The 26,561-nt window shown below is 41.1% G+C and overlaps 2 protein-coding genes across 9 annotated transcripts in view; one reads left to right on the top strand and one right to left on the bottom strand.

The window, feature by feature from the left end:
• Positions 1-13,680: 13,680 nt before the first annotated feature.
• CD1H11orf1 (chromosome D1 C11orf1 homolog) lies at positions 13,681-17,380 on the bottom strand. Of its 2 annotated transcripts, none has more exons than XM_042907388.1 (4): positions 17,034-17,380; positions 14,796-15,026; positions 14,235-14,301; positions 13,681-13,980 (listed from the first exon to the last, which is right to left on the bottom strand). In XM_042907388.1, exons 1-4 carry the CDS (start codon positions 17,073-17,075, stop codon positions 13,805-13,807), a joined length of 516 nt encoding a protein of 171 aa, XP_042763322.1. In that variant the 5' UTR covers positions 17,076-17,380; the 3' UTR covers positions 13,681-13,804. The 2 variants fall into 2 exon arrangements, with proteins under 2 accessions (XP_042763322.1, XP_042763321.1); XM_042907387.1 differs by having other exon boundaries at positions 15,807-17,378.
• ALG9 (ALG9 alpha-1,2-mannosyltransferase) overlaps positions 17,312-26,561 on the top strand; it is a 105,553-nt gene continuing 96,303 nt past the window's right edge. For 5 of the 7 annotated variants that reach the window (XR_006194177.1, XM_042907381.1, XM_042907382.1 and 2 more), the window contains exons 1-3: positions 17,312-17,706; positions 24,876-25,161; positions 26,011-26,149. Coding sequence is in view for 5 of the 7 variants with exons in the window: in XM_042907381.1 (XP_042763315.1) it covers positions 17,535-17,706; positions 24,876-25,161; positions 26,011-26,149 (597 nt within the window). In the remaining 2 variants the exon portion in view is untranslated. Of the gene's footprint in view, positions 17,707-17,905; positions 18,063-18,994; positions 19,199-19,406; positions 19,566-19,942; positions 21,366-24,875; positions 25,166-26,010; positions 26,150-26,561 lie in introns of those variants that run through there. The other 2 variants (XM_042907385.1, XM_042907386.1) reach the window with 2 other exon arrangements.

Genomic DNA, 26,561 nt, shown 5'->3' with positions numbered 1-26,561 from the left:
TAACTGTCTTGTGTTTGAATATTCTGTGTTTTAAAAAATTAATGTGGAAATACAGCAGATCCATTTAGTCACCGCATTATGATTTAGGGGCTTCTGGGGATATTATAGTCAGAATGACTGTCTCCATTACTTACTAAGAGTGTAAATTTCACAAGTCACTTAACCTTTCTAGCCCTTAGGTATTACATTTGTAACATGTGGCACTGATTTGTAGACTGTTGTGAGGAGTAAATTAAGGAGAAAACAGGTAAAACCCTTGGCAGAGTTCAAGGAATATCAGTTCCTCTGTCTCCTTCCTTGATTTCAGCCCTCATTTCCAACAATAAATCTGAACAAACTCTGGATAACAACGCATGAAAGGCCTTAGTGAGTCTGCAATTCATCATGTTGCCAGGCAGGAGGTAGTGCCCCCAGTAGTGACATTTTCCTGCTGCCTTCAGCTGATTCACAAGAGCAATAACCAGGACTTACTTGGGCGACTATCACCAAACAAGCCTTTCAGTCGTAATCCCTAAATTATTTAGCAATAAATTTTCCTTTGAGAACCAATTCAATGACCGCCACCCACCATAAAAAATTAAGTTTTAGAATTACAATTAATCATTGATCAGTAAGTGATTCTATTATTTAGCTTAAACAAAGACAGTTTACTCTACAAAAACACCCCCATTCCACTTGTGGTTCCAGACAAAACTTCTGACTCAATTAATGAAAAATAGCCCTGGTGTGGGTTATCTGGGATAAATGTTTGCAGACAACTCCTATTTTACTGTAGCAGCATCTACCTAATTTCTGACCTCCCACAACGACTGACCATGAGGTGAAGTGAGATTCCTGCCTCCACAATGCCTACAGATTGGAGGTTGGCCACACTTTTAAAATATTCTACACAAAACAGTTGCCGACATTTTTCATGATGCAGGGGTGTGGAGCTAGGACGATATAAATTGCACATCTATACAGGTTCAAAATGTTACCTCCTGAAAAACAACTTCCTAATAGTCAGAAATGCCATGGTCTAGCCAGCTAATTTTTGTGGCTGTGTTGCAGATACTCTTGGGGGTCTGACCAACCTATGTATCACCTTCAGTCTTGCCAACAGCTCCCCAGTTGGTTTAGGTATCCACCATATACTTCCTCGCCATGTGCTTCAGGAAAGTGAACCCAAGCTCCAGCTTGGTTCCAGCTGGTTCCAGCCACAAGTGATCTTATCTTTTTCCTTTTTTGAGAGACAGTATGAGTGGGGGACTGGCAGAGGAAGGGAGGGAGAGAATCTTAAGCAGGCTCCAAACCAGTGTGAAGCCCCATGCTCATGATGTGGGGTCATGACCTGGGCCCAAATCACGAGTTGGACGCTTAACCATCTGAGCCACCGAGGTGCCCCAGGTGGTCTATCTTGATTAGCCCAAGCCAATCATGGAGATTCCCTTCCCTCTGTCAAGGTTAGTCTTGAAAAGGCCATGACCCAATTATGGCTAATGAGACAGGAGGGCAGTTTGCTGGAGGTGCTTCTGGAAGAGGTTTTGAGTTTTTAAAAAGACTCACCAAAAGAGAGAAAGGGAGAAAAGTGGGAAGGAGAGATATTTTTTTCTTCTTCTTTCGGGTATTGGGGCATGATGATGTGGCACTCAGATTGCTGTAAGCATCTTGAAACCATGAGGGACCATCCATGATATGCTGAGGATGGCTGAGCAAGAAGGTGGCAGGACTCCAGGTTCTTGATGGGTCACTGCATTGCTAAATTGGCCAGCTCTAGACCTTCCTTACTTCAGAATGTCTTACGCCTTATTTTTGTTTAATTTATTTTGACAATGCTTTTATGTTACTGGTACGCAAAAAAATCTTAACTGATAGAGGCTGAATTAAATAGTGTAAAAATCTGAGAACGTCCTGGAAACCATGTGTCAACTTTAATCATTTTAGTGGATTACCAGATTTCTCAAGCAAACATAATCTTAATGACTTGGTGTTAAATAAATCATATTTTGCATACTAGATCTTGATATTTATGTTTTTGACAAATTTGTTCAAAATGTGTAGGGTCAGTTTTTTGGTGCAATTTAACTGGACTCAAGTGAGACTAGTTCTTTATTGTTCCTCTTTTCCAGATTCCCTCTTTTGCTATGGCTGTTCATTGTCATTAGTGTAGGACTTTTCTAGTCCAGTATATTTAAGGATTTTTCCCTCAGTTTTACAAGCTAGCTCATCCATAATTCTGTTTCATTCATATTTGAATTATGCTACAGGTCTGTTGAGGCAATTCTAACTAGCATTTATTTATTTATTTATTTATTTAATATTAACTAATATTTATTGAGCACTTACTATGTGGTTGGCACTGTACTAAGTGCTTTACCTTTATTTATTTATTTATTTATTTATTTATTTATTAAAAAATTTTTAATGTTTATTTTTGAGAGAGAGAGAGAGACAGGCAGACAGAGCATGAGTGGGAGAGGAGCAGAGAGAGAGGGAGACACAGAATCCAAAGCAGGCTCCAGGCTCCAAGCTGTCAGCACAGAGCCTGACATGGGGCTTGAACCCATGTATGGTGAGATCAGGACCTGAGCCAAAGTCCAACATTCAACTGACTGAGCCACCCAGGCACCCCTACCTTTTTTTAAACTATCATTTTTTTATAGAATAATTCTAGGAAATAATGTATAATAAATGCATGTAACTTCAGTAAGATATAACACTTAGAAGACCAGATGGATGTTTTTGACTACTGGTTTAGAGGTAATACATATTTTCTTGTTTAGAAAAATTCTATTTCATACTTTATGTTTTATTTTGAATATTTCACTGGGTCTGATCTTTGTTCTGGAAATTGACAATGCTTAATCATTCAATAAATATTTGAGTGCCCACTATACGCTAAGTACAAAAATAAGACATGTCTGCTCTAAAGGAATTAAGAATTGAGTAGGACAGCAGGCAAATAAAAGGGCAATTCTAAGACATCTTTTCAAGATTCTATGATGTCTCTTTAAAATGTCTGCTATGGGGTCCTTTAAAAGGAATATATTTCCTGGACATGCAAGGAATATTGGAGATGGTTACCCATGATCAAAATTTCTTAACAGCTTTATTGAGATATTGTTCTACACTATTAACCCATTCAAAGTGTACACTTTAATAGCTTTTCATATATTCACACAGTTGGGCATCCATCACTACAACCAGTTTTAGGTCATTTCATTAGCCAAGAGGATACCTTACCCCCATTAGCCGTCATCCTCCAATGCCCACCCCTCAGCCTTAGGCAACAACTAATCTACTTGTTGTCTCTATAGATTGGTATATTTAGGACATTTCATGTAAGTGGAATCATACAATATGTATTCCATTGTGACTAGCTTCTTTCCCTTAGTGTAATGTTTTCAAGTTTCTTCCATGTCATTACATGTATCAGTACTTCATTCCTTTTTAATGCCAAATAATATTTCATTGCATGGATATCATCGTTTATTTACCCATTCATCAGCTGGTGGACATTTGGGTTACTTCCACTTTTTGACTATTATCGATGCTGCTGCTATGAACACTACTGGTTTTTTTGTGTGCATATATGTTTTCATTTCTTTTGAGTATCTACCTAGGAGTGGCATTGCTGGATTATATGATAACTCTATGTTTAAACTTTTTTAAAAGTTTGTTTTTGTGGGGGGAAAGTCCCATGTGCATGTGTGCTTGAGCAGGGGAGGGGCAGAGAGAGAGAGAGAGAGAGAGAGAGAGAGAGAATCTTAAGCAGGCTCCATGCTGTAAGCACAAAGTCTGACTCTGGGCCTGACTCAGGGCTCTCATGATGGAGATCATGACCTCAGCCAAAACCTAGAGTCAGCCACTTAACTTACTGAGCCACCCATGAGCCCCAAACCTTTTTTTTTTTTAAACCATTAGATCCACACTTCCTATGGTACATTACTACAATTCACTACAGGGTACATGTTTATTTTTTATTTTTTAAAAGTAGTCTCTACACCCAACATGGGGCTCAAACTCATGACCCTGACAACAAGAGTAGATTGCTCCACCAACGTGAGCCAGCCAGGTGCCCCAATGTTTAACCTTTTGAGGTACCACCTGGCTGTTTTCTAAAGCAGCCGCACTATTTCACATTCCCACCAGCAGTATATGAGGGTTCTAATGTCTCCGTATTCTTACCGACACTTACTATCATCTATCTTTTTGGTTACAGCCATCCAAGGGGGTGTCTAACTGCATTCTTAGTGGTTTATAAGACTTAGCAAGTTGATAGTATCATTGGTTTATACGACTTCGCAAGGTGAAAAGGAAAGGGAATACATCTAGGAAGAGTGAAGAGCATGAAGTGCCCATGTATTCAGGTTTGGTTAGGGCATCAGATGTATGAGGCGGGGGCCTGTGTGAGAGACAAGGCAAGGGAGTTAGAAAAGGATTCTGCTAAGGACTTTGGAATTTATTTTGAGGGAAATAGAAGTCAATAAAGGGCTTTAATCAAGCGAGTGTCGTGATCAACTTTGTCTTTTTAGAGTCACTTTGGGAACACTATAGAGATTGATATGTGGGGACTGAAATAGAAATTAGAGCTATCAACCAAAAGGGTCTCACAGCAGAATGGATGAGAAATAAGGGAAAATTGGAGCATGGAAAAGGCAACAGAGAGGTAAAAAAGGGGGACATAATCAAAACATAACATGGAGGTAGAGTTTACAAGGCTCTCTATGTTTGAATGGGTTAAGAAAGGAGGAACCAAAATACTCCTTGGTTTCTGGTTTTGACAACTGGATAAACTTATTATATAGTATATAATATTAAAACTAAGAAAGAGTGGTTAAGATACATAAAAGAGGGCTATTGAATTCACCCAGATATGGAATACATTAGGAGGGAAAAAATTTGAGACAGAAGATTATGAGTCCAGTTGTAGGTATGGTGAGTTTGTGGGCCTTTGGGAGTTTGAATGGAGATATTCAGTAAGTAGTTGGGTATGTATATTCAGAGCTCTGGAGACCATCTGGTATAGAAGCAGAGCTTTGGAATATGGAAGCACATAGGTGAGAGCTGAAGGTCTGGGTGTTGATAGTATCATCTAGAGTTAGCCAAAAAGAGTTGTGGGGAAAGTCAACAACAGAATCATTGGAAAGACAAATGTAAGGGATAGGCAGAGAAAGATGAACTATAAAAGAGACAAAGAGGTGTCTCAGAAAGATAGGAGAAAAAGCATTTAGCATGATATCATAGACACCAAGGGAGGAAAGGAGTAGTCAGGCGGATTGTCAAATACAGAACATAAAAGTCAAGTAACATATGAGCTGAAGCATCCATTAGATTTAGCAAAACTTTTCACTGCTGTACAGTTTCAGGAAAGTGGTAGGTCAAAGAGTAAACGAGAGACATACTTCCTGACAAGATAGAACAGTAAGTTCATAGTGATGCAATCTCTTTGTTACTAAGAGTGCAATCTCTTTGTTACATAGTGATGGTAGTTGTTTGTTTGTTTCTTTTTTTTTAAGCAGAAAAAGTAAATAACAATATGGACAAAATAAATATGAAATTATTTAAATAAAAAAATAAAACTCAGGAGAATGGGCATATTGGCAGATATTTGCAAATGATATAATCATCTGCTAAAACAACCCCGACAGAATCAATAGACAAACTATTAGAACCAATAAGAAAGTTCCACAAGTTTATAGATTACAATCTTAATTTATAGAATATTGTTCTGGTGATCTATTCATGCATATCAAACTATCCCAAAACTTAGTAGCTTAACAATCATTTTATTAGACCTTACTATTTATAGCACAGGGCTCAGCTAGGCAATTCTTGAGCTCCTCATGACCTTGACTGGGGTCAGTTGGTGGTATTTAGGCTTTAAGATGGCTTAACCCTCTTTCCTGATGCTTTGGTAAAGACGGTTAGAAGGCTGGACTCACCTGAGCCCCTCTCTCTGTCTTTGTAGTCTGAAGGCCTCTCTATAGGGTGTTTCCATCAGGTGACTGGACTTCAGGGCTCCAGGAAGGAGTATTCCACAAGACAGGAAGTGCAAGCTTCTTAAGGCCTGGGCCTAGAAACCTGCATGGTATTACTTTTGCCATATTTTTGGGGGTCAAAGCAGTTGCAGAGTCTGTCTACATTTAAAAAGAAGGGGCATAGACTTCCACCTTTTAATGAGAGGAGTGTCAAAGAATTTGTGGCCATCTTTAATCCTCCACGGAAGCTGACAGAAAGGGAAATGTATTTAATCTCTAAAATTCATAAGAGATTAGTGACATTGGTAGCAGGAATATACAAAGGACCTCTGCAAACCAAGAAAAGGACAGCTGCTCCAATAAAAAAAAAAAAGTGGACAAAGACTGTACAAAGGAAATGTACAGAAGTGGGAACTAATAAGCAATACAAAGAAATGCTGAAAATCATTGGCAGTCAGTGCAATGCCAGTCAAAGCAACAATAAGCTATCATTTTACAATGGGCTTTCTCAATATTGCATCGGTGATATTTGGGGCCAGATAATCCTTTGTCATGGGAGCTCCTCTGTGCCTTGTAGGGTGTTTAGTAGCACCCCTGGCATTTGCTCAGGGGATATAGTAGACATATCAGCTTTGTCACAATCAAAAATGTCTCTAGACATTGCCAACTGTCTCCTGAAGGGTAAAATTGTTCCCGGTTGAGAACCACTACTTTACACACCTGTCAGCTTCGCAAAAAATAGAAAGTTGGTTAATGCTAAGTATTGGCAGAGATAAGGCAACATAGAACCTTGGGCACTGCTTGTGGATGGGTGGGCAGCACAGTCACTCTTGAGGACAACAGTCAATTTAGATATACCATTACTTCATTAGCCAGAAATTCAGCATGTGGGTAATTTGCACACATCTATAAAGGGCCATATGAGGATGTTCTCTGCAGCTTGGCTGGACAGTGGGGAGTTAGAGGCAATTACAAAGGGGTGGCAGAACCCTCCACCTAACAACAAAGGAATTATACAATTTTTCTCAGTACATGGAACATTCTGCAAGAAAAACCATACATTAGGCTGCAAGCAAGCCTTAAGAATTTTCTTATTTATTTATTTTTGGGAGAGAGAGAGAGAGAGAACATGAGCAGAGGAGGGATGGATAGAGAGAGGGAGAGAGAGAATCCCAAGCAGGCTCTTTGCTGTCAGTGTGGAGCCTGATGTGGGGCTTGATCTCATGAACGGTGAGATCATGACCTGAGCTGAAATCAAGAGTCAGATGCTTAACTGACTGAGCCACTCAGGCTCCCTAAGTCTTGATAAATTTTAAAAGATTGTAAGCATACAAAATATCTTTTCTAATCACAATGAAATGAAACTAGAAATCAATAACAGAAGGAAAAATGGAAAATTCACAAATTGAACAACACATTCTTTTTTTAAAGTTTATTTATTTATTTTGAGAGACAGGGAGAGAGGGAGGGGCAGAGAGAGAGGGAGAGAGAGAGAATCCCAAGCAGGTTTTGCACTGACAGGTCCTAGCTAACGCGGAGCTCAAACTCACCAATGGTGAGATCATGACCTGAGCTGAAACCAGAATCAGATGTTCAACCAACTGAGCCACCCAAGCACCCCTGAACAATGCATTCTTTTTTTTTTTTTTTTAATTTTTTTTAACTTTTTTTTTTTTTTTTTTTTTTTTTTTTTGAGACAGAGACAGAGCATGAACGGGGGAGGGGCAGGGAGAGAGGGAGACACAGAATCGGAAGCAGGCTCCAGGCTCTGAGCCATCAGCCCAGAGCCCGACACGGGGCTCGAACCCACGGACCGTGAGATCGTGACCTGAGCCAAAGTCGGACGCTTAACCGACTGAGCCACCCAGGCGCCCCCTGAACAATGCATTCTTAAGCAACCATTGGATTAAGCAATAAATCATAAAAGAAATCTAAAAGTACCTTGAGATAAATGGGAAAGAAAACCCATTTTATATTAAAACTCATGGGATGCAATGAAAGTAGTGCTAAGAGGGACATTTACAGCTGTAAACACATATATTAAAAAAGAAAAATGATCTCAAATCAATAGCCTAACTTTACTTTGCAAGGGACCAGGAAAAACTAGCCAACTTGTCCCAAAGCTAGCAGACGGACAGAAATAAGATTAGAGCAGAGATAAAATGAATAGAAAACAATAGAGAAAATCAATGAAACCCAAAGTTGGTTCTGGTGAAAAGATCAACAAAATTGACAAACCTTTAGCTAGACTGGCTGAGAAAATAGAGAAAAATCAAATTACTAACATCAGAAAAAAAGTACATACGTTATTACAGATTTTACAGAAATAAAAAGGATTATAAGAATACTATGAACAATAGTATGCCAGCAAATTGGAAAACATAGATTAAATGGATAAATTCCTAGAAAAAATCTAGGTAGAATTAATACATTTGTTAGAAGCAATCTACCAAAATTGAATCATGAGGAAATAGAAAATATGAATATTTCTATAACTAATGAGGAGATGGAATCAATAACAACAACATCCCAGCAAAGAAAATCCCTGAACCAGATGGCTTCACCAATGGTATGGGTTCACTACCAAACAAATAATTAAAACCAATCCTTGTCAAACTTTTTCAAAAAAATTGAAGAGGAAGGAACATTTCTTAACTCATCCCGTGAGTCCAGTATTACCCTGATATCAAAGCCAGAAAAGACATTAAAAGAAAAGAAAATTACAGACTAATATCTCTTGTGAATATTGATACAAAAATCAACAAAGTACTAACAAACTGAATTCAGCAACATATTAAGAGGATTGTATACCACAACCAAGTGAGATTTATTCCTGGAATGCAAAGTTGATTCAACATATAAAAATAAATGTAATATACCGCATGAACAGAATGAGTGGGGAACCCATGATAATCTCAAATGATGCAGAAAAACATTGGACAGAATTAAATATATTTTCATAATAAAAACATTCACCTAGGGGGGCACCTGGGTGGTCAGTCGGTTGAGCATCTGACTTTTGATTTTGGCACAGGTCATGATCTCAAAGTTCATGACACTGAGCCTTGCATAGGGCTCTGTGTTGGCAGTGTGGAGCCTGCTTGACACTCTCTCTCTCTCTCTGTCTCTCTCTCTCTGTTTCTCTCTCTCTGCCCCTCCCCTGCTCGCACTCTTTCTGTCTCTCTCAAAATAAATAAATAAACTTAAAAAAACCCCACTCAACTAGGAATAACAGGAAATTACATTAACAAAATAAAGACCATATATGAAAAACCCATAGCTAACATCATACTCAGTGGTGAAGTCTGAAAGTCTCTCCTTTAACATCAGGATCAAGACACGAAGGTCCACTCTCACCACTTCTTTCAATATATTATTGGCAGTTCTATCCAGAGCAATCAGGCAAGAAAAAGAAAAGCATTGCAAGTGGACAAGAAGAAATAAAATTATCTCTGTTTACAGATGACATGATCTTACATGTAAAGAACCCTAAAGATTTCACACACACACACACACACACACACACACACACAGCCTCTAGAACTAATAAACAAATACAGCAAAGTTGCAGGATATAAAACTGACACACAAAAATCAGCTACATTACTATATGCTAGCAAAGAATAATCCAAAAAGGAAATTAAGAAAACAATTCTATTCACAATAGCATCAAAAAAGGATAAAATAAATATTGTGGAATAAACTTAACAAAAAAGGCAAAAGACTTGCACACTGAAAACAATAAAACATTGCTGAATGAAATTAAAGACACAGATAAATGGAAAGACATCACATGTTCATGGATTAGAAGACTTAATATTGTTAATATATCAATACTAGATAAACTGATCTACAGATTCACCTCAATCCCGACAGAAATTTCAATAATTTTTTAGAAGTGGATAAATTTACCCTAAAATTCATATGGAATATCAAGGGACCCTGGATAGCCAAAATAATCTTTATTTTTTTTTTTTTTAAATTTTTTTTTAACGTTTATTTATTTTTGAGACAGAGAGAGACAGAGCATGAACGGGGGAGGGTCAGAGAGAGAGGGAGACACAGAATCTGAAACAGGCTCCAGGCTCTGAGCAGTCAGCACAGAGCCCGACGCGGGGCTCGAACTCACATACCGCGAGATCGTGACCTGAGCCGAAGTCGGACGCTCAACCGACTGAGCCACCCAGGCGCCCCCAAAATAATCTTTAAAAAGAACAAAGGCATCTGGATGGCTCAGTTGGTTGACCATCAGATTCTTGATTTTGGCTCAGGTCATGATCCCAGGGTCATGGGATCAGGCCCTGTGTCGGGCTCCATGCTAAGTGTGAAGCCTGCTCGGTGGGATTCTCTCTCTCCCCCTCTGCCTCTCTCCCCCGCTCACGCTCTCTCTTTAAAATTTAAATAAAATTTCAAAATTAAAAAATAAATAAAAAGAACAAAGTTGGAAGACTCACACTTCCCAATTTTAAAATTTATTACAAACTACAGTAATCAAAAACACTGTGGTATCACCACAAAAATAGATATATAGACCAATGGAATAGAATACAGAGGCCAGACATAAATTGTCATGTATACGGTTAAATGGTTTTTGACAAAGATACCACGTCCATTCAAAGGGGAAGGAGAAGACAGTCTTTTCAACAAATGATGCTAAGATAACTAGACATCCACCTGCAAAAGAATGAAGTTGGACTTTTACTACCATAGAAAAAGTTAACTCAGCGGGCGCCTGGGTGGCCTAGTTGATTAAACATCTGACTCTTGATTTGGGCTCAGGTCATGATCTCATGGTTTGTGAGATCGAACACCATATTGGGCTGTGCACTGATAGTGCAGAGCCGGTTTGGGATTCTCTCTCCCTCTCTCTCTGACCACCCCCCCCACCTCTTTTTCTCTCAAGAAAAAAAAAATGTTAACTCAGGGTACCTAGGTGGCTCAGTTGGTTAAGTGTCTGACTCTTGGATTCAGCTCATGTTATGATCTCACAGTTCATGGGTTCCAGCCTGGCATTTGACTCTTAGCTGACACTGTGGAGCCTGCTTGGAATTCTCTCTCTCCCTCTCTAGCTCTACCCCTCCTTTCCTCTCTCTCTCTCTTTCAAAAAAAAAAAGTTAACTCCAAGAGGATCAAAGATCTAATTATAAGAGTGAAAACTGTAGAATCTTAGAAGAAAACATGGAAAAAACTTCATAACATTGACTTTGGTGATGATTTTCTGGATATGACACAAAAAGTTTAGGCAACAAAAGAAAAAAAGATAAATTGGACTTCATCAAAATTGAAAACTTTTGTGTATCAAAGGACACCATCAAGAGAGTGAAAGGTCAATCCACTGAATGGTAGAGAAAATTTTTGCAAATCCTATATCTGATTAGGAATTAATATCCAGAGTATAGAAAGAACTCCTACAACAAAAAGGCCAACAACTCAATTCAAAAATGGGTACGGCACAGGACTTGAATAAACATTTCTCCAAAGAAATAGCTAAATGCACATGAAAAGATGCTCAAGATCACTAGCCATTAGGGAAGTGTAAATCTAAACCACAACAGAGACCATTCTACACCCACTAGGATGGTTATTATAAAAACAAAAACCAAAAGAACAAACTACATGTTGTTAAGGATGTGGCAAACTTAGAATTGTTGTGCATTGCTAGTAGGACTGGAAAAAAAACAACGCGGGCACTGTGGAAAACAGTTGGGCATTTCCAAATCGTTAAACACGGAATGACCATATGAGCTAGCAATTCCACTTCTGGGTGTATCCCCAAAAGAATTCAAAGTGGGGACTCAAACAGATACTTGTACGCCCATGTTCATAACAGTATTACACACAATAGGCAAAAGGTGAAAACAGCCCAAGTATCCCTACCGGATGAATGGAGAAGCAAAATGTAGTAAATACATAATGGAATATTATTCAGTCTTAAAAGGAAGGTATGCTATCATATGGATGAACCCTGAAAACATACTAAACAAAATAAACCAGACACAAAGGGACAAATGTGACATAACTCCACATATAAGTGGAAATTCAGGGACAGAAAGTACAACAATGGTTACCAGGGGCTAGGAGAAGGGAGAAATGAGAAGTCAATGTTCAATTGGTCCAGAGCTTCAGTTTGGGATAATGACAAAGTTCTGGAAATAGACAGTGGTGATAATTGTACAACACTGTGAATATACATAATGGCACTGAATTGTACACTTAAAAATAGTTAAAATGGTAAGTTTATGTTATATATATATTTACCACAAATTAAAAAACATACTGGATACACAGGAAACAGAATAGAATATATAACACATATATGTGCAAAAACACGTGCCAAATATTATTAATATTGCAAGAACACATACCAATGAATTATTAGAATTAATAAGACAGAATAACTCAACAATGCAATGCAGTTTCCACCAATACCTTACCAGTATCTTTTTGTGAAACTTGACAAGCTGATCCTAAGATTTGTATAGAACTGCAAAGGGTTAAAAATAACTAACACACTTTTGAAGAAAAACAAGGTGAAATTATCTGATTTATTAGATATTAAGATTTACAAAATTATCATAATTATGATAGAGAGGCATTGTGGCTAAGCTAGCATATGCAATGACAGGCCAATGGAATGTAATAGCCAGCAAGAGGTCTAAGTATACACAGTTGATTTACAATAAAAATGGCACAGGAGAGCAGTGGAGAAAGTATGGTCTTTTCAATAATTAATGCTGGGAAAACTGGACAGTCACATAGAAAAAGATGAAACTTAGTTACGACCTAACTATATACATATACACATATGATGTAAATTCCATATCTGTGTCTGTAACATAAAATAATTAAGGTTTGGGAGGAAATATATGGGAGACCTCTCCCATATGTTATATTGTCATAATAAACAGGAAACAAAATAAAAAAGTAAAATATTGGTAAGTTTAACTGTATTAAAATGTAGACTCTTTCCTCCCTGTGCACACTAACCCTGGACTAGTCCCAAATCTTGTCTCAATCCCTACCAGTTCCTGCTTTGCAAGACCCATCTTAAAGTAACCCCAAGTCTCTAAAGATACCCCCTACCCCTCACAACATTCCCCTTTTGAATTCTCTCCAAGATTTTGTCAACTTGCTCTTGTTTGCTGCAGGCTTAGAAACTCAGCTTTGTTTGATGAGGAGGTTTCTGTGATGGTCTCTGTGAAGGAATAAAAAACCTACAGTCCTTATCTTTTTGAGATACATACTGAAATCTTGACAGACAACATGATATAATTTGTGAGATCTGTTCCAAAATTAATTTAAAAAAATAGAGAAAGTAGATAGGAATAGTTAAGACTGGTCAAATTGTGCACACTGGGTGATGGGAGTTCACTAGACTATTCTAATTTTGCACGTTTTAAATTCACTATAATATTTTTAAAAAGTTGTTTTTCCTTTTCTAGTTCTTAAGAGGAGATGTTCACTAAGGTCACAAAGAAGTTACACTGACTGTGAATGCCAGGCTCACATTCAGGAAGCATCTAGCCAGACATAACCTTATGCTGGATTTTGCAGGTCTGCCATGAATGGAAGGCAGGGAAGAGCAAAGTGGTTGCAGATTTGAAATACTTATTTTGAATCTTCTCCTACTACCTCGTAATGTAGACCTAAGAGCAGATGCAACGAACTTAAATTTGACATTTAAATCTTGATTAGGACAAACAAAAAAGGGGGTAGGGAATATTCTCCATGCTTTCTTTATTCAGATTGTGAAATTGTGCTCTCATCAGCTAGATTCTTAGTTGTGCTTAGAATATGCTCCCTCCTACAATCTATTCTGGAAAAATGAAGCCTCTTATTCCTTCTTAGAATCCTGGCTCCTTAAGTCGGCAGTTATTAGGATTCCACACACATGCAGAGTCATGCCCAATTTGAGGGTCTGAGTAGCTAGTCATATAAGTTGACTTTTCTGTGCATTTGTATCCAGGAGGATCCAGCTCAGGTTGATGTCCTGGGAATGAGTGGGGCTCTCGCTTAAATCCTGAGGGAAGAGAAAAGAGAAGGAAGGTCATGTGGAATCAGTCAACAACGAGGAGCCTTAGTAATTGGCTTCACTCTTATTTCTGAGAGAAGGAAGTCTAGGGAGTCCTGTCAGAACTGACAAAAGAGAGAAATCATTCACTCAGTCATTCACTTCTTCACTCACTCAGTTTACTTTCATCAGAGTTTCTTCTACGTTCCAGGCACTGAGTTAGGTCCTGAGAATATAAGGATTGTAAAGAATAGTCCACCTACTATGTGTTGAAAGTGGCATTTTGTTGTTACAGCTTGTATCATATGTTGTTTCAAAGTAGTGTCCAAACTGGAAAGAAAAGGTAATCAATTAAAAATACAGGAGTCTACACCTAATACTGGGAAATAAAGGACACAATGACATGAATCCTAATGGGGTCTATTATATTTTGGATTGACTAGAGGTCTATACGTTGTCAGTCTACATTCTACTAACTTTCATGTCCTTTATGTGTTTGTGTGTTTAGGAAAGATTCCAGGGCAAGATGCAGATAAATGAAATGCAGGTAGACAGTCTGAGTCAAAAGACACATATTTATGTTGATGAATAAAGTCAAAGAGAATCAAGAGAAAAAGAGTACCCCTTCTTTTATTACTTTAATATTCTACTTCATAGTAAAATATGATAGGAGTTCCAGCTGAAGACTGCTATCCACTCCCAACCACCTCAGTGAACAGAGAAGCCTCAGAGATCTCAGCAAGGAAGTTATCAGATTCCTACCTCTAAAACGGCCACTGGTATTTCTTTTGTTAACGGAAGGAAACAGGGGAAGCTTAGATTACCTGGGAAGGCAAAGGTTTGGGTTGCACGATATTCCTTAGGTCATATCTTTCCTGGTTCCAGTTGCCCATCAGGGTACGGTTTGAATAGGTATTCTCATTAGTGGTACATCTCCATCCATACTGGAAAAACTTGGACATACTATTCCAATCTGTCCACACTTCAGCATGGCCGTCTGCATTAATGATGCTGCCATAGTGTGGGTTTGCAAAGAAATAGGCAAGGGCTTGTCTCTGGGAAAAGGCAAAAACAGAAAAGATAGTTGCATAAACTAGGGCACAGAAAAGGCATTCATCCCTTTCTCACCTACAGCCAAGCATAACATAAGCACACCTTACTAAGGATCTGTGCTCTTCTCCCAATTTAGTTGTGGTTCTGTTTCTTTCCTTCCTGGTCCATGAATCTGTTGACCTACCTTTTCAATCAAAAGTAACAGAGGGCTATGTATATTGAATGGCACCCTCAAAAGAGGAAAACCTTCAGTATCCCAATATATATGGAAAACTAGGTAAATGTTCAGGAGATTTTGAGATGTAAGAGTTTAAGGACAGAGAATAGTGCTATAGTCAAAGAGAACAGGCAGAAGTGAGAGTTAGAAAACTAGGTAACACAACAAATGTTCAATAAGTGATAGCTTCCTTCTTTCTGGACTCAGGCCAAATGCCACTTCTTCCATGATGTCTTTCCTCAAGTTAACTTCTCTCTCCTTTGTTTCACACACAATGATATCCTCATATCTTTAACTTTCTACCGTATTTTAGAGTTCTTCAAATGTGTGTTGAAGTTTGTGTTGAATATCCTATGCTAAACCGTGTACATCCCTTGAGGACAAGACCTGTATCTTATTATCACACCCTCTCCCTTCACACCTGCCCTCCCAGTCAACAGTGCTTTGCACATATCAGATGACTAATGTCTGAATTTCAATTTTTTGTGAGGAAGCAAAAGCCTAGCCATTTTTATTTTGGGCCAAAAGGTGACTGTGGTCCCTTGACTTGGGGGCAAGACAGTACCTTCGCTGAAGACCATTTTGATGTTGAGTGGCTTGTGTTGTGTGAAGATTTCATAGGACAGTGATAGAAAATCTTATTCAGCTCTTCCATTTTTTTGAAGGAAGAGATATCACCAAACCCGGCACTTCCCATTCTCCAAGCAACGAAAGAATGTAGGTCATCCAGATCACCATGGCCAGGAAGCCATGATTTTGGAGTTACAATCCACCGAGCCACTTTTCCACAAGCAGGGGCAAAGCCAACAGTGCAACTTTGAAGGTAGTTGCCCTCACACTACGGGCCTTGGTGAAGATAGATGCATGCACTGATGTCAACAAACAGCATGGTGACTAAAGAGTAGTTGGTCCCACAAAGTCTGACAAGCCTAGTATTCAGACTGTAGACCAAGGTGACACTGTCCTTGGGGCCATAAGGACAGACATCACCATCCACTCAGTTGTCTAGGCCCCAAACCTGAGGCTTATCTTTGACTGATTCCTCTTTCAAGCCCTTACATCCACTCAGTACCTAAGTCTTAACTGATTTTTTAATCAGTTCACTTCCATCCCCACTGCCAAGTTCCAGTTTAGATCACTACCAGTTCTTGTCACCATTATTGCTACAGTTGCCTATTTGATGTCCTTGCCGTCAGCCTTGGTCTTCTCCAATCCTTTCTCCACAGGAAGGAAGAATGTGTGAAAATGAAAGTCTTATTGTGTCCTCTTCCTATTTAAAATCTTTCAGTGGCTGGCCACTGTTTTCGGAATAAGATTCAGGCTGTTAAAATGGCTTACGATGTTCTATATGACCTGGCCCCTGCTTAACGCTTCAGTCTCACCTGCTACTCACTCTCCCTCCAACTACATTTCAGCCAAACTCAACTAATGTGTTTCTCTATCACATCTCTATCTTTTGCATATATTGTTCCTTCTGTCTCTTCAGTTCTCTTTATCCAGGTCAGGTGCACTTCCCCCTTAGCTTTCAACTCAAATTCACTTCCTTTAGGGTATCTTTCCACTTCATCCCAGAACTCGGTAAGGTTCTAAAACCTTCGGTGACTCCACTCATAGCATCGCTTCCCGCTGTAGCAGAATTGCCTCTTTTGCCGTGCAGTCTCCGCCAGACTACAAGCTCCGTGAAATCATAGGCCACACCTTATTCACCCATGTGTTTAGCCTCCATCAAGGTCTGGCACGTAACAGCCACTCAGTATTTCTTGAATGAAAAAAAGGTAGGAGATAGAAGCACCTGGAGAAATCCCGAGCAGCAGAGAGAGTGAGCAGCAGCCATTTCGGACGAGTGGAAGGCTGTTATAAAACCCTCTGTTGACAGTAACCTGCAGGACACAGCCCAACCTCTCGACCTCAGCCCCGCCGCGCTTCTTTCACTCCGAACTCGCCTCGCCCCGGGCCTGCCCCTCTGCGCTAGTGATTGCTTGTGACCTCATGCAGATGTGACGAAGTCGCTCAGGGCAGCCTCGGGCTAAAAGGCATTTATTGCGACACTCCTAAGGGTGTGCGGAATGAGGAGACAGGGTGGTCCGTGTCTAACTTTTGCGCTCAAAGCTATTTCATCCCCCTCCCTCCCAGTCGCTGTACCAGTTTGTCAAAACCACTAGACGCTGCCGGCGCATCATCAATCAGCGACGCAAAAAGAGGCGGCCCGACGGGGACCAACCCCCCCCCCCCACAGGAAGTGACGTAAGAAACTGGCGCCTCGGAGGACGCGAGAGGGGAGCACGTTGAGGCCATGGCCCCTCGGCGCCTCCTGTTGGTTGGGGAGGGGAATTTCTCCTTCGCCGCGGCACTGAGCGAGACCCTGGAAGACAGCACCAGTGTAACCGCCACCTGCCTCCAGCGCCCGGCCGACTTGGCCGGAGATCCGGTGGCCCAGGAGAATCTGCAGCGCCTGCGCGAGCGAGGTAGCGAAGCAAACCCCTCCGCGAAGCCCCGCCCCGCTGCCGGCCGGGCCGGAAGTGGAATGGGCGGGGCGTTTAATTGCATTTGAGCGTCCGGTTACCTAAAAGCAGCCTGTGGGTTTCCACCTGGGTTGTTTTGTACGGTTCACGTTAGGGAGGGATTCAGGCCTTGAGACATCTTCCTGTCTGTATTTCGTGCCAGGTACTGAGGTGCGTTTTGGTGTGGACTGCACCCAGCTGGCAGATGCCTTTGAACTGCACCACAGGGAGTTTGATCGGATTTATTTTAATTTTCCTCACTGTGGACGCAAAGCTGGAGTTGCTAAGAACAGGGAACTGCTTGCCAAGTTTTTCCAGAGGTGAGGAAATGAGAGCACTCACAAGTAACATGTTGAAGATGTACATTACATAGTTACTGCACTGGAAACATTTTAGTTTGGGAAATAAGGCATACGTGTGTAAGTTACTATGATGGGTTTAGAGAGAAAATAAAGCTCCAAAGGAATCCACAATCTAGTTGGAAGGGCAGGCATATAACCCTGAAAGTTACATAAAAGTACAAATAGTAGTTGGGCCTGTAAGGGGAGGATCACCTATTTTGGATAATGCAAAATAACGGTAGCCAGTATAATGTAATGGCTAAAAGCATGGGTTTAGGAGCCAAACTGCCTGGATTCAGATCCCCACCCACCTCTTAGTAATTGTGTGATTTGGGGTAAGCTTACTTGATCCTTACATACTTGTGCTTCTTCATCCATCAACAGGATAGGATATTAATGGTAACTACCTCAAATTATCGTGAACTAAAAACTGTGCTTTACACTATTCTACCAAAACATGTGATACTATTGGAGGTCTCTGGGGGTGGGGGAAGGTCACAGTTGTCAAGAAACTTTTCACAGAGCCAAGATTTTCAGTTAGTATTTGAAGTATAGAATTTTAATAGTCAGGAAGGGAAGTGAATTTACAAGAACAACTCTCTAAACTGGGAAATGAATCGTGTATAGGAACTTTGCAGATATTGACCTTTCTATGACCTGTTTATGATGAACACTGCAGATACAAAGCCAGATAATACCCTGGTCAGCCACGAGTATCAGTTATGAGTTGAACAGTGATTTTACATTCTTACTTCCAGCTGCTTCCTTTGCAGGTTTGAAGTCTGTGGACCTTTGTAAATAGATATGATAGGATTTTAATTATTTCACAGCCAAAGCATGTGTATACAGCTTATTTCCTATGGTAATTTAAACTGGTTTTGATAAAATGCTGGTGTCCTCCTCCCCGTTAGCTGTAAAGATGTTCTCGCACCGGAAGGAGAAGTCTATGTGGCATTGTGTAGAGGACAAGGTGGGACTCCTGCTGATAAGCCCACAAGAGAATGGCATAACAGTTGGCAAGTAGTTGCCATGGCAGCTCTGGGGGGATTCATTTTAAGTGACGTGCATCCCTTCAGCTGTGAGGCTGTGCCAGGGTACAAGTGCACTGGATATAGGTAAGTAATAACAGAGGTCTGAGCCTTTTTCATTTCTTTCACTAATAATGAAAAAAATCTCATAGGCAGACTTTCCCCTACCAATTTCCTGCTTTGGTCCCTAGAGATACTTGCTTTTTAAAAAATGGCAATAAATAAATAAGAAAGAAAGAAGAGAAAGAAAGAGAAAAGACTCACTGACTCCATACTTGGTGACTGTTTTTGCCAGGAGTCAAGATAAGTCCTTTCATGTAGAAGGTGCTTTGAACCATATCTTCACCCAGAGCTTACCCTTTGAAGATTCACAGCCCAGAATCTTCAGGACCAAAATGGGTGGCCGGTGGTTTTCCTTTCCAGAACCAGAAGCACTTGTAGGAAAGCTGAACAGGTAACCTGCTGTTTTACCAGAAGTTACTTCTGTCTCTAGTTGTATCTCCGTTGCTTTGATGGCAACTGTATATTGAATGGATGCAATATAAATTGTTAATGATGTTGATGCTATGAATTCCTGTCAGTCTGGCCCTACACAAACCTTTTTAGAATGAAAATTTGTCACATTTTGTGGTATATCATCGGGATCGTGGCTGTCAGAGGTCTGAAGCACGTGATATCTCTATTTATTATGGTAGATGGTTTTTTTTATTTGCTTTCAGGATCACCTTAAAGATAATTCTTTTCTGTGCTATTTGTGCTTTTAATTTTAGATCCATTCTAACTCTTTATTGTTTCAAGTTTAAAAAGTTATTTTTATGTGTGCTTAAACAGAGGTTTCCTAGAAGCACCTTCATGTCATCCTGTCAGAACCATTAATGAGAAACTCATTGCGGAATTGGGCAAAGTTTTCCCTCTAAAAAGGCTGAAGTGTCCCTTCCCTTTGCTGCCACAGGGAAGCACTAGTGCTCTCACTTCCTGGAACTGTGACATTCTGTCAGCTGCCTTTTGGATTAGTCTCCGTGAAGATGACTCAAATTCTGAGTCCCTGACTGATGGGACAACACAAGACATGGAGGACTTTCTGGCGCTGTTTTCAGAACTTAGCCTTCTCAAGGATCCAGGAAACGACAGTAAGGAAGAAGCTCATGAAGAAAGCTATGGCCGAACCACGGTCTGCCTTAGGCCTTCTCTCCTAGTTCATGTTCAGGCTGTCATCCAAGCACCAGACTTTGTCCCAGGTTCCCTGCACATCCTCAGCGGACCTGTCTTTCGGAAGTGCCGCATCTTGCCTTTCACAATGCCAGCATTTCATGAGACTTTATTTGTCATCGGGTTTAATAAAAATCTGAAGGATGGTTGTCTTCAGTCACTGCTGGAGCACCTGAAGGGTTTTCTTGATAGCCTTCTCACCCACACATTGCTGGAGGGCTCTCAGCCGAGCAGTTCAGTGGAATTTGTCTTTCAACCAAATGGCAAAGAGTATATTATTAATGTGAAGCGTCCTAATTTTGGCCCAGATTGTGCCAAGGCTCTGATTATTGGGTCTGTCGTCACATCTGCTACAGGCATTAAGCACAAAGACCAGTGTTTTATGTTTGTGTCTATGAACTTGGACCTACTAGCCATGCTTGTCTGGGGCATCTCTGACTGGAGGATGCTGTGGACCTTTGATCACCGTTTCCTGAAAAATTTTGTCTCTGGGAGTATAGAACCCTTTAAAAGCTACTCCCTGTATCCTCCATGCTATGTTCATGATATTAGTTTTTGGTTAGATGAGAAGAAAGGATTTGATGAACTAGAATTTCACACGGTGGCCCGAGCAGTGTCCCGGGACACTGTCATATCCATACAGTTCCTCAGTCGTTTTCAGCATCCAAAGACTCAACAGGTCAGTCTCTGCTATAGATTGACTTACCAGACGTGTGACAAAGCCCTCCCCCAGCAACAGGTGTCATCAATGCAGTCGCAGCTTAGGAAAGAGATTCAGCAAAGACTACATGTAATACCTCGGTAGTTTAGTAAGTTCATTTTTCCAGAGTGATCCCCGTGGCTGTGGGTATGGGTGCAGATGCCAATGAAAAAGACCAAGTTATAACTAGTAGTCTTTTCTGAACTGTGTTTTTTGTAGAATCTTTAACCTTGTGACTTTGGCCAGTGTTGGTTGATTCTAGAGACACTTGTGGCTCAGGGCACCTGGGTGGCTCAGTGGGTTGAGTGTTGAGTATCCATCTCTTGATTTTGGCTCAGGTCATGATCCCAGGGTCATGGGATCGAGCCCTGTGTCAGGCTCTACGTGGAGCATGGAGCCTGCTTAAGAGTCTCTCTCTCCTTCTGCCCCTCTCCCTTGCTCATGCACTCTGTCTCGCTAAAATAAAAAGAAATTAAAAATATTAAAAAGTAAAAAAGAAACTTGTGGCTCTGTCACTTAAACTTAACAGACTATAATGTGACTGGTGACCTTTGGAGTTTACAGTATTTTGATGTTGAAAAATGACTAGGAAAACAAATACAACAAAACTGTCTTGTACTTTAGATGCTCTGTTGCTGAAGATGCAGTAGAATTTGAGTGTCTTATATTTTCCACACTGCTAATTCCTCTTCCTTTAACCCTATTGTATTACATCATTACATCAACTTACTAGAGTGGTTTTTGGAGTCAGACCAACATTTATTAGCTTGGGTAAGTTGAAAGGCTCCATAATTAGTATTGGTATTATTATAATATTTATTCCATGGTTGACTACTGTTGAAGTCATGGAACTAGTTAATGTCAGATTAACTAGAGTTCACACTTGGGTCTGACTCTAAAGCCCATTTTCCTTCTGCCATTGTTCTTTCTTGCAAACTAGTCTTCTTCATTAGTAGCCTCTCAACTGTAAACTTAGTCCTCCTATATTTTGGAGGCTTCTGTTACAAGCATCTCTAAGAGACACTGGGAGATCGGCTCAGCCCATTGGCTCAGCCCAGGACTCTACAGAATGATGGAGTACTCTAATATTAATTAATGGATGTTCCTGTTAATGAATAGTTAGTCGCCACAGATTGGACTTATATTGTAAACTCAGTAGGAAATAACTGTCTTATTCTTGTATTTGGAGAAAAACATGTGGGAAGGCAAGAATGGAAGCCAAGAAACATATTAGGAGGTTATTACAGTAACACAACCAGAGATAATGGTGACCTGGACCAGGATGGTAAGACGTTGTTGGATTGAGTAATATTTAAAAGTATTTGCTGATGAACTACATGTGCATGGGTGAAGGGTGGGGGGCTGAAGAAACAGGAATCAAGCAGGACTGACTATGGTTTTTGATCTGGAAGAACAGAAGTATCATTAACGGGGATGGGAAAACTGGCATAACAGTTTGGGGAGTGGGGTAAAGAACAAAGATCTCTTATGGGTACATTTATTGCTTAGCTTTCTACATACACTATAAATGAATAGAGGGCAGGTAATGTGATTTATAGCTTGCTTCTATCCCCAATGGTGCCTAGTACATGGACAAGGTAGCATTTGAGCTGGATCTTAAAACAAGAGTAGCGATGTGACAGGAGGACTGTTAGGCAAGGAGGACTGTCACAGACTATGGAGTTCTTTCTTGTCCAGCAAGAGAGTGGATGCAGAATTGAACACAAGAGAGGCTAACATCCAGGAGGAGACAAGATCCCCAAACAGGCCTTTCATCTCTGTATTTATTGAGCGCTCAAGATCTTACACATGTGGTAAACGTGAAGAAAACAATCAGATAGTAATGATTAACTTGTGTGTGTAAGAAGCAAAGGGTCTGGGGGGGCAAGTGGAGTTTGTCATCAAAGTATAATAGTATATTGGTGTCAGATGGTATGTAATTTCCTGCAAGTATATAACAAGTTACTCGTGATCCCATTACAATATCTTACTAGCTATCTTCAGGCGTTTTCACTCCGTGGTGGTGGTTTTCATGCCCTAAGCGTTTTTCTAACCTATTTATGTAAGTAGATCCTATTTCCCCACAGAGGACTTGCATTCCAGGCAGAGGTACAGATAAGGAAGCATCTGGGGCACTTTTCAGGCTAGTTAGTTGGAATGTAAATGTGTATAGGGAAGTAGTGGGAGATTAGATCAGGAAAGTAGGTTAGGGCCAGATTTAGTTGATGTAAGAAATGAATGCTAGAATAAAGTGTACTTCATTTGGCAGGCAATAGGAAAACTGGTAATTTTTGATTAAGGAGGCAACACAGAATAGTGCATTTGAAAATTGGATAGGGGCGCCTGGGTGGCTCATTTGGTTAAGCGTCTGACTTGAGCTCAGGTCATGATCTCACGGTTCTTGAGTTCAAGCCCCATCTCGGGTTCTGTGCACATGGCTCAGAGCCAGGAGCCTGCTTCAGATTCTGTGTCTCCCTCTTTGTCTTCCCCTCCCCAGCTTGTGCTCTGCCTCTATGTCTCAAAAATAAACATTAAAATCTTTGAAAAAAGTTAACCGGACAGTGTTGTATAGGATGAATTTGAAATGGGAGACCCCTGTTAGGATGCTATCGTAGCACTCCTAGGTAGGGGCAGGGAGGGACCTGCACTGGAGTGAAATGAGAAGAGGTCTCTGTAGGAGATACAACTAGGCTGCGGTGACAGAACTTGGTACCTAATACTTGCCTGTGGGAATTGAGCACTATGATCAATCGCCATTGTCAATAATTTTAGTATTAAATAATAACCTGGGACCCTGTCAAGTTCAGCACTCCCTCTATCTAACATCCTTAGTATACAGCAATGTATATTAACTTGATGGTCATTTAAGTTTAAAGACCTAAAAGAGCTTAATTTTTACCCTCCCTGCACGTTTTATGTATACACTGGCATATTTTACAGCCTTTTATCTTGAGTCTCCCTAACTAATTTTTTTAGATATAATTCACTTTACTACTTTAGTCTTTCAGCCTTCATACTAGCTTTATAAGTGATTACTACCTTTGCTGTATTTGCATTTACTCATGAAATTTTTTCCTTTCATAATTGTCATACTTCAAAAGTGGCTTTTACCCTCCACTTACAGAAGTCCCTTTAACATTTCTTGTAAGGCCCATTTCTGCTACTGGTACAGAGGTCCACAGGATGGGATAGAACTCTGTGGGCAGGGTATCAGGAACAGATGAATAACCCCTGGGAGTCACAGGTGTGCTATCATCTGTTGACATCAGGAGCTTTCACTTCATCCTGGTGGGAATAGTATGGGCTTTGTAATAAGGCAGACGTGGGCTGGAATATGGTTCCACCATTTCCTAACTATGCAACCTTGGGCGTCAATTTACTTACTATAATTTACTTATTGACAAGAGCAAGATTGTTTTATTATATTGGAAATGGATGAATTGTGTAAAATGCTTACCGAATTGCTGTGGTAGCAATGGCAGTGCCTGTCTCGTTGCATTTGTGGCACAGAATTTCTTTGGGCTTTCATTTTTCTTTACATTCTGCCATTACGGCTTCGTCTCTATGGAGCAGATAATTAGCTACAGGTTGTCTCTATCGATGTCACCAAAATAGAAGAAGGGCAAGGTGTCTGCGACCTTTTAAGGACCTCCCCTTTCATCTGCAGCTGCCCTGTTATCTTTAACTGAATAAATAGCTCTGCGTGCTCTGTAGAGTTGTTTGGTTACTTTCCACTTGTGCTGAAAAGTGAAGGAAGGCGGGGAGTGGGGAGGAATAGCCAGAGTTAGAAACATATTGAAGGGATAGCTACGGTTGTGAAAGTCAAGTCGCAGTTCTCGTTTCTTTTCTACTTAGGATTTGCCCCAATTGGCCCAGTAACGCTACAATTCCGTCTTTTCTGCGCATGTCAAGGACTTTTGTCCCTCGGCGGACACCGTTGCCAGCCAAAGCTATGTCTGCGCGCTCGCCACTTTGGTAGGGAGCCGAATTCTACCTTTTCCACCAGTGCCATGGCGAGCCGAGGGGCTCGTCAGCGCCTGAAGGGGAGCGGGGGCAGCGGCGGGGACACGGTTTCGGCCGCCGACAAGCTGCGGGAGCTGCTGTGCAGCCGGGAGGCGAGCGGCGCGGAGCCACGGACCGAGTAGGTGTGCGGGAGCGGCGGGGGCGTGGCGGCAGGGCGGCGCGGGGCTGTCCTCGGGAGGGTCTCCCCTCGCGGCGCGGGTGCGGCCAGGCTGCTTTTTCCCCCAGGTCCTTCTGCTCTTCCTGGACGGGTCACGTCTGGTGTTCGCGCCGCCTCGGGTCCCCCACCATGGGTCCCATTTTGCTCGGGAAGAAAGCCTGGAGTGCCGCTTCAAGGCTGTTTGCTGGCCCAGGCCCACAGTGGGCTGGCGTCGTGGTGTTTGAGTTGGCAGAGCCTCTGTGGGAGACGTTGGCAAGAGCGAAGAGCATACCTTTGTTGGCTGTGTCTCAGTCTCCTTCATTGCCCCCAAAGCCCTAACCCCTTGCTCTAAAAGTGTGGGCCCCGCAACCTCCAGCACCTGCAGCCGTCTCTCCCGGGGCACTGCGGGTTAGGACTGCATTAACGGAGCCGCCAACATACGGAATCGGAGGAGGTTATGTGCTTCGCACAAATTAGGCCTCTGTGCATTTGAACAAGGGGGAGATGAGTAAAGCCGTGGAAAGTAAGGACCTTGTTAAGAAAGAAAAGGAAAATGAGGGCTTTCTGGCCTTCAAGGAGTGTCATGGATACAATGAATTAAAGCGTATGAGTGAGCTTACCCCTTAAAAGTAGGAACTGGAAGGAGTAATTAAGATTAATAAAGTTCTTCATCCCTTGTTTATTTCTACTCAGAACAACTAACTTGTTAGGTGAATTACTTAAGTGTGCTTTGATACCATTGCCATTCCTGTCGTTTCTGTCCAGTTTTAGCCTTTTAGGCCTTCTAGTTGTTGGGTCTTGCTGAGGCATCTTTTCTTTACTTCTGAGCAGGTTGTCTGGGAACAAAGCAGGACAAGTCTGGGCACCTGAGGGATCTACTGCTTTCAAGTGTCTGCTCTCAGCAAGGTTATGTGCTGCTCTCTTAAGCAACATCTCTGACTGCGATGAAACCTTCAACTACTGGGAACCAGTAGGTGATTTCTTTAGTTTTCTTGTTCTCGGTTTCACTGCTTGGGGCCTTGTTGCCAATCAAGATACAAGTAATACACACGTGTGACTGGTAGTAAACTTTATTTTCACTTTTGTATTCTAAGCTGATGATTTTGTATTCTTTTTTTTTTTAATTTTTTTTTTTAACGTTTTATTTATTTTTGAGAGAGGGAGAGACAGAGCATGAACAGGGGAGGGTCAGAGAGAGGGAGACACAGAATCTGAAACAGGCTCCAGGCTCTGAGCTGTCAGCACAGAGCCCGACACGGGGCTCGAACTCACAGACCGCGAAATCATGACCTGAGCCGAAGTCAGCTGCTTAACCGACTGAGCCACCCAGGCACCCCTGATGATTTTGTATTCTAAGCTGATCAGTTGTTGAAGGCCATAGG

The sequence above is a fragment of the Panthera leo genome, chromosome D1 (assembly GCF_018350215.1).
Source record: "Panthera leo isolate Ple1 chromosome D1, P.leo_Ple1_pat1.1, whole genome shotgun sequence".
In the NCBI taxonomy this organism is placed as follows: domain Eukaryota; kingdom Metazoa; phylum Chordata; class Mammalia; order Carnivora; family Felidae; genus Panthera; species Panthera leo.
Note: the sequence above shows the minus strand (reverse complement) of the source record. Positions and strands in the feature narration are given on the sequence as shown.

Excerpts from the sequence above, each read along its gene's own strand:
- CD1H11orf1 (XM_042907387.1), bottom strand. The coding sequence starts at position 15,938 with ATGGGAAGTGCCGGGTTTGGTGATATCTCTTCCTTCAAAAAAATGGAA. Across the intron at positions 15,027-15,806 it reads CAAAATGGTCTTCAGCGAAG|AGACAAGCCCTTGCCTATTT; the intron begins GTACTGTCTTGC and ends GCCTTTTCCCAG. Across the intron at positions 14,302-14,795 it reads CCAAACCTTTGCCTTCCCAG|TTTGGACACTACTTTGAAAC; the intron begins GTAATCTAAGCT and ends TTTTCTTTCCAG.